The sequence below is a fragment of the Octopus sinensis genome, linkage group LG29, assembly GCF_006345805.1.
Source record: "Octopus sinensis linkage group LG29, ASM634580v1, whole genome shotgun sequence".
In the NCBI taxonomy this organism is placed as follows: Eukaryota; Metazoa; Mollusca; class Cephalopoda; order Octopoda; family Octopodidae; genus Octopus; species Octopus sinensis.
The window spans coordinates 13,149,426-13,167,789 of record NC_043025.1 but is presented as its reverse complement, the minus strand read 5'-3'; the positions used below and the strand labels follow the sequence as shown (position 1 = coordinate 13,167,789).

Below are 18,364 nucleotides of genomic sequence, written 5' to 3'. Positions count from 1 at the left end.
GAGGTTACCATCTGTATGTAATATAGGGACCATATTGGTTGTGTGTACACAACATAGATAGCAGATAGCTTCCCTGGGTACTGTTTATAGAGACCAGTAGTTCTTGCCCATTTTTTTACCTATGGACCCCTTCAGTTCCTATTTTCTCTCGGGTGGATCCTCAATCATTGAATGTTTGAAAAACTTCCTCATATTTTTATGGAATATTATAAAGCAATTGTATCAAAAGAAAATATAAATACTTTGTGTATTATAGAAGTGTTTATTCGGATATAAATAAAAAAATAAAACAAATATACAGGTGCAGGAGTGGCTGTGTGGTAAGTAGCTTGCTTACCAAACACATGATTCCGGGTTCAGTCCCACTGCGTGGCACCTTGGGCAAGTATCTTCTACTCTAGCCTCGGGCTGACCAAAGCCTTGTGAGTGGATTTGGTAGACGGAAACTGAAACAAGCCCGTTGTATATATGTATGTATATGTATATATATATATATATATGTATGTATGTGTATATGTTTGTGTGTCTGTGTTTGTCCCCCTACCATCCCTTGACAACCGATGCTGGTGTGTTTACGTCCCCATAACGTAGCAGTTCGGCAAAAGAGACCGATAGAATAAGTACTAGACTTACAAAGAATAAGTCCTGGGGTTGATTTGCTCAACTAAAAGTGGTGCTCCAGCATGGCCACAGTCACATGACTGAAACAAGTAAAAGAGTAAAGAGTAATATAAAAGGAGTAACTTTACATTAAGGTGAGGAACCTATGGTTTCCTGTAATTCAGGCTGCTTCTTGGTCTTGGCAGACAGAATGGGAAAGAGTGACCGATGCCTGGACGGTTTGCTATTCTCAGCCTCACGAGCAGCGCAGCCTGGGTTGGTTGCTGGACAAACCATGTCGCAACCAAGATGTCACATCATTTGACATCCCAGATGAGGGGCCTACCACACGGAACAGGAAAACGGTCATACTGTCAGGCCTTTTACTGTCCCCTTGATTTAGCCCTACTGGCTCAAGCTGGGAAGTCCAGCCAGATTATTCCAGATAGATATTAACAAAATTTTATATAGCCCCTCCAAGGGCCATGTGAAACCAGTTATAGACTTTCAGCAGATGTGCATGGGTCAGGTTTGACTATGTTGGCTGATGGCTTCTTTAACCTTTTTCATACCAATCCATCTGAGACCACCCCCACTGGTTCTATGATACAAATTTCATATGACCATGCCTTCCAATCCAGTTAGAGAAATTGTCATTCAGCCAATCTCTTACCACTGTGGCAAAGTGGACAGGGGCACCATCCTGTTGGAACCACTCAGAAAGTCCTTCACCTCATCTTTCAAGTTGGGCCATTAACTGGTCTCTCGACATGGCGAGATAAGTCTCACCAGCTACATGTTCGCCGAAGGAAAATAGCCCCAACACATGAGCTTTCCACAAACCATACCGCACCAAGGCGGCGAGCTGGCAGAAACGTTAGCACACCAGGCGAAATGCATAGCGGTATTTCATCTGCCATTACGTTCTGAGTTCAAATTCCGCCAAGGTCGACTTTGCCTGTCTTCCTTTCGGGGTCGATAAATTAAGCACCAGTTACGCACTGGGGTTCATGTAATCGACTTAATCTCTTTGTCTGTCCTTGTTTGTCCCCTCTATGTTTAGCCCCTTGTGGGTAGTAAAGAAATAAGAATGTGGTTTGTCCACGACACTGCCCATTTCTTTAAACCTATTGACCCCCTTCGCCCCCATGGAAAAGCCAGGTGGAATCTTCTTCAGGTGATATGCATTAAAAACCTCTGCTATCTTTCAACATGGTCGTCCTTCATGTCGACTAAGAAGTCCCAGTCCAATTCTTTTTCCTTTCAGCAAACCATATTTAACCTGTGGAGGCAAAAAAATATTTTACGTTAAAAACATACAGGTAAAATATATAGAATATAAAGGTAAAAAAATATAGTTAAGGAAAATTTCTTGTGTGCAGACTTTAGGGACACCATATATGCATGTGTTGAGGTGCAATGGCCCAGTGGTTAGGGTAGCGGACTCGTCATAGAATTACAGTTTCAATTCCCAGACAGGGCGTTGTGAGTGTTTATTGAGCGAAGACACCTAAAACTCCACGAGGCTCCAGCAGGGGGTGGTGATCCCTGCTGTACTCTTTCGCCACAACTTTCTCTCACTCTTTCTTCTGTTGGCCTGCTCGCTTAGCCAGCGGGGTGGTGTCATTTGAAGGCTAAAACAATGCAAAGCGCATTGTGATCAGCGATGTGTAGCAACATCTGATAGCCTGGTCGGTCATAGTGATCACGGTGATATATGCATGTATGTTGTGTGTGCGTGTGTGTATGTATATATATATATATATATATATATACAATTGCAGTGTGGAAGGTGTTTGTAAGCCATTTAAGAAACACACAAAAACCGTTATATTTACTTCAACATTTAAATTTAATTTGTCAAAATATTTTCGGCGCTTTAAGACTGCGACCTGTTCCCTGACAAAATTCCGTGCTGCTTCATTTCTTTATTACCCACAAGGGGCTAAACACAGAGAGGACAAACAAGGACAGACAAACGGATTAAGTCAATTATATCGACCCCAGTGCATAACTGGTACTTAATTTATCGACCCCGAAAGGATGAAAGGCAAAGTCGACCTCGGCGGAATTTGAACTTAGAACGTAACGCCAGACGAAATACCTATTTCTTTATTACCCACAAGGGGCTAAACACAGAGGGGACAAACAAAGACAGACAAACGGATTAAGTCGATTATATCGACCCCAGTGCGTAACTGGTACTTAATTTATCAACCCCAAAAGGATGAAAGGCGAAGTCGACCTGCTCTCTCACTCAATAATAATAATAATAATAATAGACTTACATCAGTTAGTTTGGTATGTTGGCTGGGAAAGTGTTTACATTGCTTGGCTGAGGGCATTGGTCCAATCATCACCATCATCATCAACATCATCATCCTGTGATTTCTATTAATCAAAAACAAAATATAAATTAAACACAAATTAGAGAATGATTTTCAATGTGTCAGACATTGATTGGATTAAAACAGTAACAGCAGAAAATGACAAGAGCAGGGTTTGTGATAATGAAGATGAGGTCGTGTGGCACATTATGAATGAATGCACGAGGATGCTGGCGAAAACTGAATACGAAAGATGTGATAATATCACAGGGATGAATTATTAGAGGGTGGGTGGCAAGTATGGATTGGATGGAAAGACGGATCTAGTGATTTTCTCTTTACTCTTTTACTTGTTTCAGTCATTTGACTGCGGCCATGCTGGATATATATGGGGGCACTGGAATCTTTTAAGTGCTTAGGGCCTTAATTCAGCCCTACCTGTATTACATCAAAAACCACGAAAATAAAAAAAGAAAAAACAGACCCCGACCAAAAATTACCATAACATCTGTATACTTACAGTGAGACCCTGGTAGCAGCCTTTCTTGAGTCGTATCAGATCCCCCCACAAGAGTTCCTGGTGACAAACGGGGCAGTTACCATCAACAGGTAAGATAGACAGCGTGTCTTCGAGGAGGTTCTTGGAGAGAAAATGTTTAGCAAGGCAAGTAATGTGGCTCCTTGCCGTACAACTGAGACATTTCAGCTCGGCCAAATTATCCTGTAAACGAGAAGTCAAAATTTTTCATTATTAAGTCGATGACATCGACCCCAGTGCGTAACTGGTACTTAATTTATCGACCCCGAAATAATGAAAGAGTAATTGAGAGTGACAAGATAAAGATGGTGAGGGATGTATCTGAAATTGGACATGGAGAGACGGATCTAGCAATTCTCTCTTTTACTCGTTTCAGTCATTTGACTGCGGCCATGCTGGAGCACCGCCTTTAATCGAGCAACTCGACCCCAGGACTTATTCTTTGTAAGCCTAGTACTTATTCTATCGGTCTCTTTTGCTGAACCGCTAAGTCTGGTAAGATGTTTGCTTTCTAACTACATGGCTCTGCTGAGTTGTTGTTGTTGGTGGTGGTGGTGGTCATGGTGGTGTTGTTGTTGCTGTTGTTCAGGTCACTACCTGGAATCAAACTCAGAATCTTGGGGTTAGTACCCCGCGCTCTTAGCCAGTAGAAGACACTTGCCCAAGGTGCCACGCAGTGGGACTGAACCTGGAACCATGTGGTTTGTAAGTAAGCTACTTACCACACAGCCCCTCCTGCGCCTACATTGTTTCTTTTTGGGCTGCAAATCCTCTCTAGCAACGGCCCTTGGATACTTCTTTCTAGGCAAAGAATTAGGGAAACGGATAGGGATAATAACCCTTTTTACTATAGACACAAGGTCCGAAATTTGTGGGGAGAAGACTAGTCCATTACATTGGCCCAGATATTTCACTGGTACTTAATTCATTGACCCCGTGAGGATAAAAGGCAAAATCGACCTTGGCAGAATTTGAACTCAGAACGTAAAAACAGGCGAAATGCTGCTATGCATTTTTACCGCTGTGCTAATGATTCTGCCTGCTGGCCGCCTTAGATGTTTCTTTCTAGGCAAACGGATAGTGATATTAATGACACCGAAGTTCTTTGTACGTGTGTAGCTAACAGAAGCAAATAAAACCTGGTAATAAAATAACTTGTGAAATAGTTAATGGAATACTTAATGAGATTGGTCATAAAAGAAATTTTTTAAAGAAATAGTGGCAATAAAACAGGGCAACTGGGACGATAATAAAGGAGCTAATTAAATGAAATGGAATAAAATGGCAATAAAAAAAAAAACGTAACATGGTGGATAAAGTATTAAAATGAAAGAACCTACCAGAAAATAGTTGTTGTTCAGGTCACTGCCTGGAATCGAACTCAGAATCTTGGGGTTGGTAGCCCGTGCTCTTAGCCAGTATGCCATATTCCCATGGGCATATGGCGTAGTGGTTAAGAACTGGAAAACTCTTAGGGACAATATTTAAATGTTACAGACAGGCGCAGGAGTGGCTGTGTGGTAAGTAGCTTGTTTACCAACCACATGGTTCCGGGTTCAGTCCACTGCGCGGCACCTTGGGCAAGTGTCTTCTACAATAGCCTCGGGCCGACCAATGCCTTGTGAGTGGATTTGGTAGACGGAAACTGAAAGAAGCCTGTCGTATATATATATGCATGTGTGTGTTTGTGTGTCTGTGTTTGTCCCCCTAGCATTGCTTGACAACCGATGGTGGTGTGTTTACGTCCCCGTCACTTAGCGGTTCGGCAAAAGAGACCGATAGAATAAGTACTGGGCTTACAAAGAATAAGTCCCGGGGTCGAGTTGCTCGACTAAAGGCGGTGCTCCAGCATGGCCGCAGTCAAATGACTGAAACAAGTAAAAGAGTAAAAAGAGAGTAAAGAGTCAGTAAGACTAAATAGCCACAGTTGGATTGCCTTTGATCCTCCATGTTAAGGAGGAAACACATTAATCGCTACTCAAAATATAAAACAAGAAACTCCATCAAAACTTACCACAATCAGTTCGCGACACACTGAGCAGGTGTTCAATTTCACGTCTAGGCCTTCAGTATCCGCAGGGGTCGACGTCTTGCTTCTGGGGATCTTCCTGCTCTGTACGGGGCCGTATACGATGGGCATGTGCGTCGGAGGGAGGAGTTTGGGAGGAAACTCCCTCTGATACTCCTGTTTCAACCATCGGATCGTCAACGGGAGACGCTTCCAGGGCCCCACACGCAGCATCTCGCCGAGGACCCGCAGACGATAAGAGTACATCAATTCGAAACTCTTTTTGGCAGGGAGATGCTTGAGACGGCGGGACTTGGTCGGATGTTGCCAGGCCCATTCAAACTGGAACAAGAAGAGAACAAGATGAGAACAACAACAACAACAACAGCAACACCGAGCCAATGACAGGAGCTGTATACAGTCATTTGACTTGCTAGAAATAACAGCTAAATCTCTATCAAATTACATATTACCAGCTTAAACAACAGAAGATACATTAGATAATGTAGTCCTAGATACACTATGCCTGAATACAAAACAGAATGGTCACAGCTGGAATATCTTTGATCATAGGTCTGCTGGATCAGGACCGACCTGGGACTAAACAACAACAACAAGGAAGGACACATTAGATAATGTAGTCCTAGATACACTATGCCTGAATAAAAGACAGGATGGTTACAACTGGAACATCTTTGATCATAGGTCTGCTGGATCAGGACTGACCTGGGGCTAAACAACAAGGAAGGACACATTAGATAATGTAGTCCTAGATACACTATGTCTGAATAAAAGACAGGATGGTCACAGCTGGAATATCTTTGATCATAGGTCTGCCGGATCAGGACTGACCTGGGGCTAAGCAAGGAAGGACACATTAGATAACGTAGTCCTAGATACACTATGCCTGAATAAAAGACAGGATGGTCACAGTTGGAACATCTTTGATCATAGGTCTGCCGGATCAGGACTGACCTGGGGCTAAACAACAAAAAGAAAGAAGGATACATTAGATAATGTAGTCCTAGATACACTATGCCTGAATAAAAGACAGGATGGTTACAACTGGAACATCTTTGATCATAGGTCTGCTGGATCAGGACTGACCTGGGGCTAAACAACAAGGAAGGACACATTAGATAATGTAGTCCTAGATACACTATGTCTGAATAAAAGACAGGATGGTCACAGCTGGAATATCTTTGATCATAGGTCTGCCGGATCAGGACTGACCTGGGGCTAAGCAAGGAAGGACACATTAGATAACGTAGTCCTAGATACACTATGCCTGAATAAAAGACAGGATGGTCACAGTTGGAACATCTTTGATCATAGGTCTGCCGGATCAGGACTGACCTGGGGCTAAACAAAGAAACAAGGAAGGATACATTAGATAATGTAGTCCTAGATACACTATGCCTGAATAAAAGACAGGATGGTCACAGCTGGAACATCTTGATCATAGGTCTGTCTGGATCAGGAGTGACCTGGGGCTAATCAACAAGGAAGGAGACATTAGATAATGTAGTCCTAGATACACTATGCCTGAATAAAAGACAGGATGGTCACAGCTGGAACATCTCTGATCATAGGTCTGCTGGATCAGGAGTGACCCGGGCTAAGCAAGGAAGGACACGTTAGATGATGTAGTCCTAGATACACTATGCCTGAATAAAAGACAGGATGGTCACAGCTGGAACATCTTTGATCATGGTCTGCTGGATCAGGAGTGACCTGGGGCTAAGCAACAAGGAAGGACACATTAGATAATGTAGTCCTAGATACACTATGTCTGAATAAAAGACAGGATGGTCACAGCTGGAATATCTTTGATCATAGGTCTGCGGATCAGGACTGACCTGGGGCTAAACAACAAGGAAGGACACATTAGATAATGTAGTCCTAGATACACTATGTCTGATAAAGACAGGATGGTCACAGCTGGAATATCTTTGATCATAGGTCTGCCGGATCAGGACTGACCTGGGGCTAAACAACAAGGAAGGACACATTAGATAATGTAGTCCTAGATACACTATGCCTGAATAAAAGACAGGATGGTCACAGCTGGAACATCTCTGATCATAGGTCTGTCTGGATCAGGAGTGACCTGGGGCTAAGCAAGGAAGGACACGTTAGATGATGTAGTCCTAGATACACTATGCCTGAATAAAAGACAGGATGGTCACAGCTGGAACATCTCTGATCATAGGTCTGTCTGGATCAGGAGTGACCTGGGGAAGCAAGGAAGGACACGTTAGATGATGTAGTCCTAGATACACTATGCTGAATACAAAACAGAATGGTCACAGCTGGAATATCTTTGATCATAGGTCTGCTGGATCAGGACCGACCTGGGACTAAACAACAACAACAAGGAAGGACACATTAGATAATGTAGTCCTAGATACACTATGCCTGAATAAAAGACAGGATGGTTACAACTGGAACATCTTTGATCATAGGTCTGCTGGATCAGGACTGACCTGGGGCTAAACAACAAGGAAGGACACATTAGATAATGTAGTCCTAGATACACTATGTCTGAAAAAAAGACAGGATGGTCACAGCTGGAATATCTTTGATCATAGGTCTGCCGGATCAGGACTGACTGGGGCTAAGCAAGGAAGGACACATTAGATAACGTAGTCCTAGATACACTATGCCTGAATAAAAGACAGGATGGTCACAGTTGGAACATCTTTGATCATAGGTCTGCCGGATCAGGACTGACCTGGGCTATAAACAACAAAAGAAAGAAGGATACATTAGATAATGTAGTCCTAGATACACTATGCCTGAATAAAAGACAGGATGGTTACAACTGGAACATCTTTGATCATAGGTCTGCTGGATCAGGACTGACCTGGGGCTAAACAACAAGGAAGGACACATTAGATAATGTAGTCCTAGATACACTATGTCTGAATAAAAGACAGGATGGTCACAGCTGGAATATCTTTGATCATAGGTCTGCCGGATCAGGACTGACCTGGGGCTAAGCAAGGAAGGACACATTAGATAACGTAGTCCTAGATACACTATGCCTGAATAAAAGACAGGATGGTCACAGTTGGAACATCTTTGATCATAGGTCTGCCGGATCAGGACTGACCTGGGGCTAAACAACAGAAACAAGGAAGGATACATTAGATAATGTAGTCCTAGATACACTATGCCTGAATAAAAGACAGGATGGTCACAGCTGGAACATCTCTGATCATAGGTCTGTCTGGATCAGGAGTGACCTGGGGCTAATCAACAAGGAAGGAGACATTAGATAATGTAGTCCTAGATACACTATGCCTGAATAAAAGACAGGATGGTCACAGCTGGAACATCTCTGATCATAGGTCTGCTGGATCAGGAGTGACCTGGGGCTAAGCAAGGAAGGACACGTTAGATGATGTAGTCCTAGATACACTATGCCTGAATAAAAGACAGGATGGTCACAGCTGGAACATCTTTGATCATTGGTCTGCTGGATCAGGAGTGACCTGGGGCTAAGCAACAAGGAAGGACACATTAGATAATGTAGTCCTAGATACACTATGTCTGAATAAAAGACAGGATGGTCACAGCTGGAATATCTTTGATCATAGGTCTGCCGGATCAGGACTGACCTGGGGCTAAACAACAAGGAAGGACACATTAGATAATGTAGTCCTAGATACACTATGTCTGAATAAAAGACAGGATGGTCACAGCTGGAACATCTTTGATCATAGGTCTGCCGGATCAGGACTGACCTGGGGCTAAACAACAAGGAAGGACACATTAGATAATGTAGTCCTAGATACACTATGCCTGAATAAAAGACAGGATGGTCACAGCTGGAACATCTCTGATCATAGGTCTGTCTGGATCAGGGTGACCTGGGGCTAAGCAAGGAAGGACACATTAGATAATGTAGTCCTAGATACACTATGCCTGAAAAAAGACAGGATGGTCACAGCTGGAACATCTTGATCATAGGTCTGTCTGGATCAGGACTGACCTGGGGCTAAGCAAGGAAGGACACATTAGATAATGTAGTCCTAGATACACTATGCCTGAATAAAAGACAGGATGGTCACAGCTGGAACATCTTTGATCATAGGTCTGCTGGATCAGGACTGACCTGGGGCTAAACAACAAGGAAGGACACATTAGATAATGTAGTCCTAGATACACTATGTCTGAATAAAAGACAGGATGGTCACAGCTGGAATATCTTTGATCATAGGTCTGCCGGATCAGGACTGACCTGGGGCTAAACAACAAGGAAGGACACATTAGATAATGTAGTCCTAGATACACTATGCCTGAATAAAAGACAGGATGGTCACAGTTGGAACATCTTTGATCATAGGTCTGCCGGATCAGGACTGACCTGGGGCTAAACAACAAAAAGAAAGAAGGATACATTAGATAATGTAGTCCTAGATACACTATGTCTGAATAAAAGACAGGATGGTCACAGTTGGAACATCTTTGACCATAGGTCTGCCGGATCAGGACTGATCTGGGGCTAAGCAAGGAAGGACACATTAGATAACGTAGTCCTAGATACACTATGCCTGAATAAAAGACAGGATGGTCACAGCTGGAACATCTTTGATCATAGGTCTGCCGGATCAGGACTGACCTGGGGCTAAACAACAAAAAGAAAGAAGGATACATTAGATAATGTAGTCCTAGATACACTATGTCTGAATAAAAGACAGGATGGTCACAGCTGGAACATCTCTGATCATAGGTCTGCTGGATCAGGAGTGACCTGGGGCTAAGCAAGGAAGGACACGTTAGATAATGTAGTCCTAGATACACTATGCCTGAATAAAAGACAGGATGGTCACAGCTGGAACATCTCTGATCATAGGTCTGCTGGATCAGGACTGACCTAGGGCTAAGCAAGGAAGGACACGTTAGATGATGTAGTCCTAGATACACTATGCCTGAATAAAAGACAGGATGGTCACAGCTGGAACATCTCTGATCATAGGTCTGCTGGATCAGGAGTGACCTGGGGCTAAGCAAGGAAGGACACGTTAGATGATGTAGTCCTAGATACACTATGCCTGAATAAAAGACAGGATGGTCACAGCTGGAACATCTCTGATCATAGGTCTGCTGGATCAGGAGTGACCTGGGGCTAAACAACAAGGAAGGTTGCTGCAAGACGCAGGAGGAAAGAGTGAGAGAAAGTTGTGGCAAAAGAGTCAGCAGAAGTTCGCCATTACCTTCTGCCAGAGCTGCATGGAGCTTAGGTATTTCGCTCATAAATATGTACCCGGTCTGAGATTTGAACCCACGATCCCTTGACTGCGAGTCTGCTGCTCTAACCACTAGGCCTTGTGCCTCCACATATTGGAATGTTTACATATCTTTCCCAAATCCTGCTCCATTTCACATGGAGTTTTTGGCCCTCCAAAGTTATCTTGGTACTCAAGTCAACCTGCCTTCTCTGGGCTGTAAATTTTGGTTTCAAGGGTTCAACTTGTATACCAGAGGCTATGGTAAAGTAGCTCACAAGGGCCTCAAAGGACTCGGCAATGATGTGTGACCCTAAATTAGTGAAGACACAGGGCGCACAGAAATAACAAAACGTTGGAAGGTTACTTACCCTCAAAGCTGAAATATTATTGGGGAAACCATGGACAATTAACACCATCTCCCTAGGGGACAGGAGAAAAAGAAAAGAAAGGGGTGAGTTGTTAAGGTTAATAAGTATGAGACAAATATTACTTTGTTATCTTCTGTAATGACTACCAGCTCGTTAGTTCATATAAAACAGGATGATGCCTTCTCAGACAAACTGATTAATTTAATAAATGAAGACCATTTTATCTGACGACACCCTACCCACCCGACCCATCAAATAAAAAGGATAAGATTAAGGCCCAGTTTCCCGGTTTCTGTGGCGTATGCTTTCCCCTGCTGGACGGGATGCCAGTCCATCGCAGAAAAATAAATGCGCCCTTTTAAAGCCTAGCCAGGCTCATGGGCCCGGTTTCAATGGCGTATGCTCTCCCCTGCTGGACGGGACGCCAGTCCATCGCAGAAGAATAAATGCACCCTTTTAAAGCCTAGCCAGGCTCATGGACCCGGTTTCCATGGCGTATGCATTCCCCAGCTGGACGGGATGCCAGTCCATCGCAGAAAAATAAATGTGCCCTTTTAAAGCCTAGCCAGGCTCATGGGCCTGGTTTCAATGGCGTATGCTCTCCCCTGCTGGACGGGACGCCAGTCCATCACAGAAAAATAAATGCGCCCTTTTAAAGCCTAGCCAGGCTCATGGGCCCGGTTTCAATGGCGTATGCTCTCCCCTGCTGGACGGGACGCCAGTCCATCGCAGAAAAATAAATGTGCCCTTTTAAAGCCTAGCCAGGCTCATGGGCCTGGTTTCAATGGCGTATGCTCTCCCCTGCTGGACGGGACGCCAGTCCATCACAGAAAAATAAATGCGCCCTTTTAAAGCCTAGCCAGGCTCATGGGCCCGGTTTCAATGGCGTATGCTCTCCCCTGCTGGACGGGACGCCAGTCCATCGCAGAAAAATAAATGCGCCCTTTTAAAGCCTAGCCAGGCTCATGGGCCCGGTTTCAATGGCGTATGCTCTCCCCTGCTGGACGGGACGCCAGTCCATCGCAGAAAAATAAATGCGCCCTTTTAAAGCCTAGCCAGGCTCATGGGCCCGGTTTCAATGGCGTATGCTCTCCCCTGCTGGACGGGACGCCAGTCCATCGCAGAAAAATAAATGCGCCCTTTTAAAGCCTAGCCAGGCTCATGGGCCCGGTTTCAATGGCGTATGCTCTCCCCTGCTGGACGGGACGCCAGTCCATCGCAGAAAAATAAATGTGCCCTTTTAAAGCCTCGCCAGGCTCATGGGCCCAGTTTCCTGGTTTCTGTGGCGTATGTGTTCCCCAGCCGGACGGGACGCCAGTCCATTGCAGCGTTACTCATTTTTGCCAGCTGAGTGGACTGGAGCAAAGTGAATGCTCAAGAACACAACGGGTCGCCCGGTCCAGGAATCGAAACCACAATCTTACGATCATGATGCTGACACCCTAACCACTAAGCCACGCACCTCCACAAAGATTAATAATAATAATAATAATAATCCTTTCTAATATACGTACAAGGCCTGAAATTTTGTGTGGAGGGGACTAGTGGATTAAATCGACCCCAGTGTTTCACTGGTACTTAATTTATCGACCCCAAAAAGATGAAAGGCTAAGTCGACCTTGGTGGAATTTGAACTCAGAACGTAGCAATTGGTGGAATACCACTAAGCACTTTGCATGGGGTACTAACAATTCTGCCCGCTCACCACCTTAATAATAATAATAATAATATTACACTTGTCTTCATCTTTTGTTTTTCTATAAATTTGAACTATATATATATGTGTGTATATATATATATATAGTGGCTGTGTGGTAAGTAGCTTGTTTACCAACCACATGGTTCCGGGTTCAGTCCCACTGTGTGGGACCTTGGGCAAGTGTCTACTACTATAGCCTTGGGTCGACCAAAGCCTTGTGAGACGGAAACTTAAAAGAAGCCCGTCGTATATATATATATATATGTGTGTGTGTGTTTGTCCCCCTAGCATTGCTTGACAACCGATGCTGGCGTGTTTACGTCCCCGTTACTTAGCGGTTCGGCAAAAGAGACCGATAGAAAAAGTACTGGGCTTACAAAAGAATAAGTCCCGGGGTCGAGTTGCTCGATTAAAGGCAGTGCTCCAGCATGGCTGCAGTCAAATGACTGAAACAAGTAAAAGAGTATATATATATATATTTTTTGAAAAAAATTTTATCTAGTTTCAGCTCACGAGCTGTGGCCATGCTGGGGCACCGCCATATATATATATATATATATAAATACATGATTGGCCTATTGGAGACTGGTTACTAATAGGAACACTTGTTTACCTATCGCAATAAGCAACCTGAAAGCTTATTCAAAATCCACACAAAATCCATAAAATCTCTCACCATGGGCCACGTCCATGCGTCTTCCAGGCGCCACCAGCCTGCTTTCCACTGTTGTGCTGCCGGACACGTCTGTTCGGATCGACGGTGTATCCAATGTAGACTCGGTCCCTATACGCCGGGTTGATGTTGTAAAGAAGATAGACCCCATAGAAATCTTCAATTTCATCCGGGGACTCTTCCATGACGATAGTTAAGGGGCTGCGACTGTTTCGGTCTGAAAGTAGTAGAGAAATGAATATAAGAGAAAAGATATGAGATGTGTCGTAACCAAGGTCATTCGATCATCACATCAATCAAGGGGTCATGCTTTGCATGCTTTGGGGGGGGGGGACAAAAGTGGGGGGGGGCTGTTTTGATCTGAAAGTAGTAAAGAGATGGAGAAAAGAAAGAGATATGGGGTGTGGTGTAACACAACCATCATGCCATCACATCAGTCAAGGGGTCCTGTCTTTCAAGGTACCAGGGGTCAAAAAAAAGAGGGTGGATGCATCTGTTTTAGTCTGAAGGCTGTAGAAGGGGCCCTGTCTTTCAAGGTTCCAGGGGTCAAAAAAAGAGGGTGGATGCATCTGTTTTAGTCTGAAGGCTGTAGAAGGGGCCCTGTCTTTCAAGGTTCCAGGGGTCAAAAAAAGAGGGTGGATGCATCTGTTTTAGTCTGAAGGCTGTAGAAGGGGTCCTGTCTTTCAAGGTACCAGGGGTCAAAAAAAAGAGGGTGGATGCATCTGTTTTAGTCTGAAGGCTGTAGAAGGGGCCCTGTCTTTCAAGGTTCCAGGGGTCAAAAAAAGAGGGTGGATGCATCTGTTTTAGTCTGAAGGCTGTAGAAGGGGTCCTGTCTTTCAAGGTACCAGGGGTCAAAAAAAAGAGGGTGGATGCATCTGTTTTAGTCTGAAGGCTGTAGAAGGGGCCCTGTCTTTCAAGGTTCCAGGGTCTCAAAAAAGAGGGTGGATGCATCTGTTTTAGTCTGAAGGCTGTAGAAGGGGTCCTGTCTTTCAAGGTACCAGGGGGTCAAAAAAAAGAGGGTGGATGCATCTGTTTTAGTCTGAAGGCTGTAGAAAGGGCCCTGTCTTTCAAGGTTCCAGGGGTCAAAAAAAAGAGGGTGGATGCATCTGTTTTAGTCTGAAGGCTGTAGAAGGGGCCCTGTCTTTCAAGGTTCCAGGGGTCAAAAAAAGAGGGTGGATGCATCTGTTTTAGTCTGAAGCTGTAGAAGGGGTCCTGTCTTTCAAGGTACCAGGGGTCAAAAAAAGAGGGTGGATGGATGCATCTGTTTTAGTCTGAAGGCTGTGTAGAAGGGGCCCTGTCTTTCAAGGTTCCAGGGGTCAAAAAAAGAGTGTGGATGCATCTGTTTTAGTCTGAAGGCTGTAGAAGGGGTCCTGTCTTTCAAGGTACCAGGAGTCAAAAAAAAGAGGGTGGATGCATCTGTTTTAGTCTGAAGGCTGTAGAAGGGGTCCTGTCTTTCAAGGTACCAGGGGTCAAAAAATAGAGGGTGGATGCAGCTGTTTTAGTCTGAAAGCAGTAGAAAGATGAAGGGAAAAAGATGTGTTGTAACAATGACCATTCAGTCATGAGCTCAATGAAGGGAACTTGTGTTGCAAAGTATAAGGGGTCAACAAAAAAAGGGACTCACAACTGTTTTGGTCTGATAGTTGTCAAGAGTTGAAAAACAAAACAAAAAAAAACATAAGATGTGTTGTAAGCAATGATCAGCCAATCCTCACATCAATCGAGAGGTCCCGTCTTGCAAGCAGTTAGGGTACCTCACTCATGGTAGTACCACAAAACTGAACACAATTATCTGACCTGCCTGAGCCTGTCAAACCGTCCAACCCATGCCAGCATGAAAAACATTGGCATTCTTTCGATATAACTCGACAAAACCAAAACATTTCACTTCGGGTTTTTCCGTGGGTTTTGGAATATAGATGTAACGAAATTATGCCATCAATGTTTCATTTTTAACTTGAAGAAAAAAGAAAGCTTTGCATATTAGCAAAGGCACAGGTGTGGCTGTGTGGTAAGTAGCTTGTTTACCAACCACATGGTTCCGGGTTCAGTCCCACTGCGTGGCATCTTGGGCAAGTGTTTTCTACTAAAGCCTCGGGCCGACCAATGCCTTGTGAGTGGATTTGGTAGACGGAAACTGAAAGAAGCCTGTCGTATATATATATATATATATATATGTTCGTGTCTGTGTTTGTCCCCCTAGCATTGCTTGACAACCGATGCTGGTGTGTTTACGTCCCCGTCACTTAGCGGTTCGGCGAAAGAGACCAATAGAATAAGTACTGGGCTTCCAAAGAATAAGTCCGGGGGGTCGATTTGCTCGACTAAAGACGGTGCTCCAGCATGGCCGCAGTCAAATGACTGAAACCAGTAAAAGAGTAAAAAGAGTATATTTGTTCTTCCCTGTTTCAGGTGTGTATGTAAAATCCACAAATTTCCAAACAGAAAAACAGAATCAAACTGTCATTCGCTTCCACGGAAATACCCGAAGTAAAAGTGTTTTGATTTTTGTCGAGTTATATCGAAGGAATGCCAAAACATTTACTAAAGGACGATGATAATGATGATGGTGATAACAGCGGGCTTCTTTCAGTTTCCGTCTATCAAATCCACTCACAAGGCTTTGGTCAGTCCAGGATTATAGCAGAAGATGCCACGCTCGGGTTAGGGTTGGTCCAAGGTGCCACGCTGTGGGACTGAACCCGGAACTATGTAGTTGAGAAGCAAGCTTCTTAACCTCCACCTAGAACGTTCTTCAAAAGCTGTGGAGGCGCAATGGCCCAGTGGTTAGGGCAGCGGACTCGTGGTCATAAGATCGCGGTTTCGATTCCCAGACCGGGCGTTGTGAGTGTTTATTGAGCGAAAACACCTAAAGCTCCACGAGGCTCCGGCAGGGGATGGTGGTGATCCCTGCTGTACTCCTTAACCACAACTTTCTCTCACTCTTACTTCCTGTTTCTGTTGTACCTGTATTTCAAAGGGCCGGCCTTGTCACTCTCTGTGTCACGCTGAATATCCCGAGAACTACGTTAAGGGTGCACGTGTCTGTGGAGTGCTCAGCCACTTACACGTTAATTTCACGAGCAGGCTGTTCCGTTGATTCGGATCAACCGGAACCCTCGTCGTCGTAACTGACGGAGTGCTTCCATTTCAAAGGGCCGGCCTTGTCACTCTCTGTGTCACGCTGAATATCCCCGAGAACTACGTGAAGTGTACACGTGTCTGTGGAGTGCTCAGCCACTTACACGTTAATTTCGCGAGCAGGCTGTTCCGTTGATCGGATCAACCGGAACCCTCGTCGTCGTAACCGACGGAGTGCTTCCATCCATCTCTTCAAAAGCTACCCTTATCAACCTTCCTCTCTCTAAACATTAAAATTCTTGCCCGACAGACAAAATATACAAAAATCGTATCGTTTTGCCTAAATTCTGAGTTCCGTCTTTTTAAACTTCGCGTTGTTTTGTTGTGTTTTTCTTCACAGAAATTAATGAAACTAAAAAAAAAACCCTAAAAGTTCAATTTCAGTCGATTGTTAAGTATCTAAGTTTCTTTTTTTTTTTGTTTAAATTCAAAAATAATAATTAAGTGGAATTGAAAATATGTGCGGCGTGGCTGTGGGGTAAGTAGCTTGCTACCAACCACACGCTTCCGGGTTCACACCACTTGTGTGATACCTTGGGCAAGTGTCTTCTGCTAGGGCCTCGGGGAAACCAAAGCCTTGTGAGTGGGTTTGGTAGATGGAAACTGAAAGAAGCCCATCATGTGTGTGTGTGTGTGAGCGATATGTGTGCGTGTGTATGTATATATATATATATATATATATTATATTAAATTAGAGATAAAACCACTATTAGGCAAATCAAACAATGAAAAACTTAGCCAATACACAAGTTAATTATTTATATTATTTTAAATATATATCAAAAGTATTAAAAGTTTAATAAAAGATAATTAATATTTTACTATAAAATTGGATTCAATCCTAAATCTGATTTTTCCCTGTAAGTTTGAATTTATTCCCTAATATTTTATTTTATATATATATATACAGAGCCTATTGTTAGAATTATCAATGTTATATTAACGCAATGGGTGTGTGTGTGTATATATATATACAGAGCCTATTGTTTAGAATTATCAATGTTTATATTAATGCAATGGGTGTGTGTGTATATATATATATATATATATTACGGAGATGTACTTGCATAGCGAGTGACTTGATCTGAGATCGTGTGCTGAAACGAAATATATGTGTGTGTGTATTAATGCAATGTGGTGTGTGAGTATATATTATATATAACAACGGATTTTAAAATGTCAAGAGCTTCAATGAATGCTAATATTATTATATTTAAAACCTCATATAACATTATACATAGTTATGGATATAAAGATGTATATATATATATATGCATGCATTATAATATATCATCAACGTGTATATACAGAAAGACTTGAAATATACAAATCATACCAAATGTAATATACAACCAGTGGCTGTTGAAGATTTCCTGCTCCAACGGGAAAGATTCGGTCGTAAACACCGATTTGGCGGGAGTTCTGTCTCCCTTTTCTCTCTCTTTATGTATTTATCTGCTTCTCTCTCTCTCTCTCCTCTCTCTCGCTTTGCCTTTCTCTTTGTGTCTTTCCCTCAATTTCCGTTTGTGTGTATATGTATATATATATATTAGGTGATCTTTCGATTTGCCATATACATATACTGTCGTTACGTTCTGAGTTCAAATTCCACCTCTGAGGTCGACTTTGCCTTCATCCTTCGGGGGTCGATTAAATAAGTACCAGTTACGCACTGGGGTCGATGTAATCGACTTAATACCCTTGTCTGTCCTTGTTTGTCCCCTCTGTGTTTAGTCCTTGTGGGTAGTAAAGAAATATATATATATATACTGT

At 43.4% G+C, this 18,364-nt stretch overlaps 1 protein-coding gene across 1 annotated transcript; it reads right to left on the bottom strand.

The window, feature by feature from the left end:
* Positions 1 to 609: 609 nt before the first annotated feature.
* On the bottom strand, positions 610 to 18,082 carry LOC115226227 (structure-specific endonuclease subunit slx1). Its single transcript, XM_029797250.2, has 7 exons — positions 17,928 to 18,082; positions 13,454 to 13,667; positions 11,079 to 11,130; positions 5,480 to 5,815; positions 3,448 to 3,648; positions 2,889 to 2,991; positions 610 to 1,882 (listed from the first exon to the last, which is right to left on the bottom strand). Exons 2-6 carry the CDS (start codon positions 13,633 to 13,635, stop codon positions 2,923 to 2,925), a joined length of 840 nt encoding a protein of 279 aa, XP_029653110.1. The 5' UTR covers positions 13,636 to 13,667; positions 17,928 to 18,082; the 3' UTR covers positions 610 to 1,882; positions 2,889 to 2,922.
* Between the last annotated feature and the right edge of the window lie 282 nt (positions 18,083 to 18,364).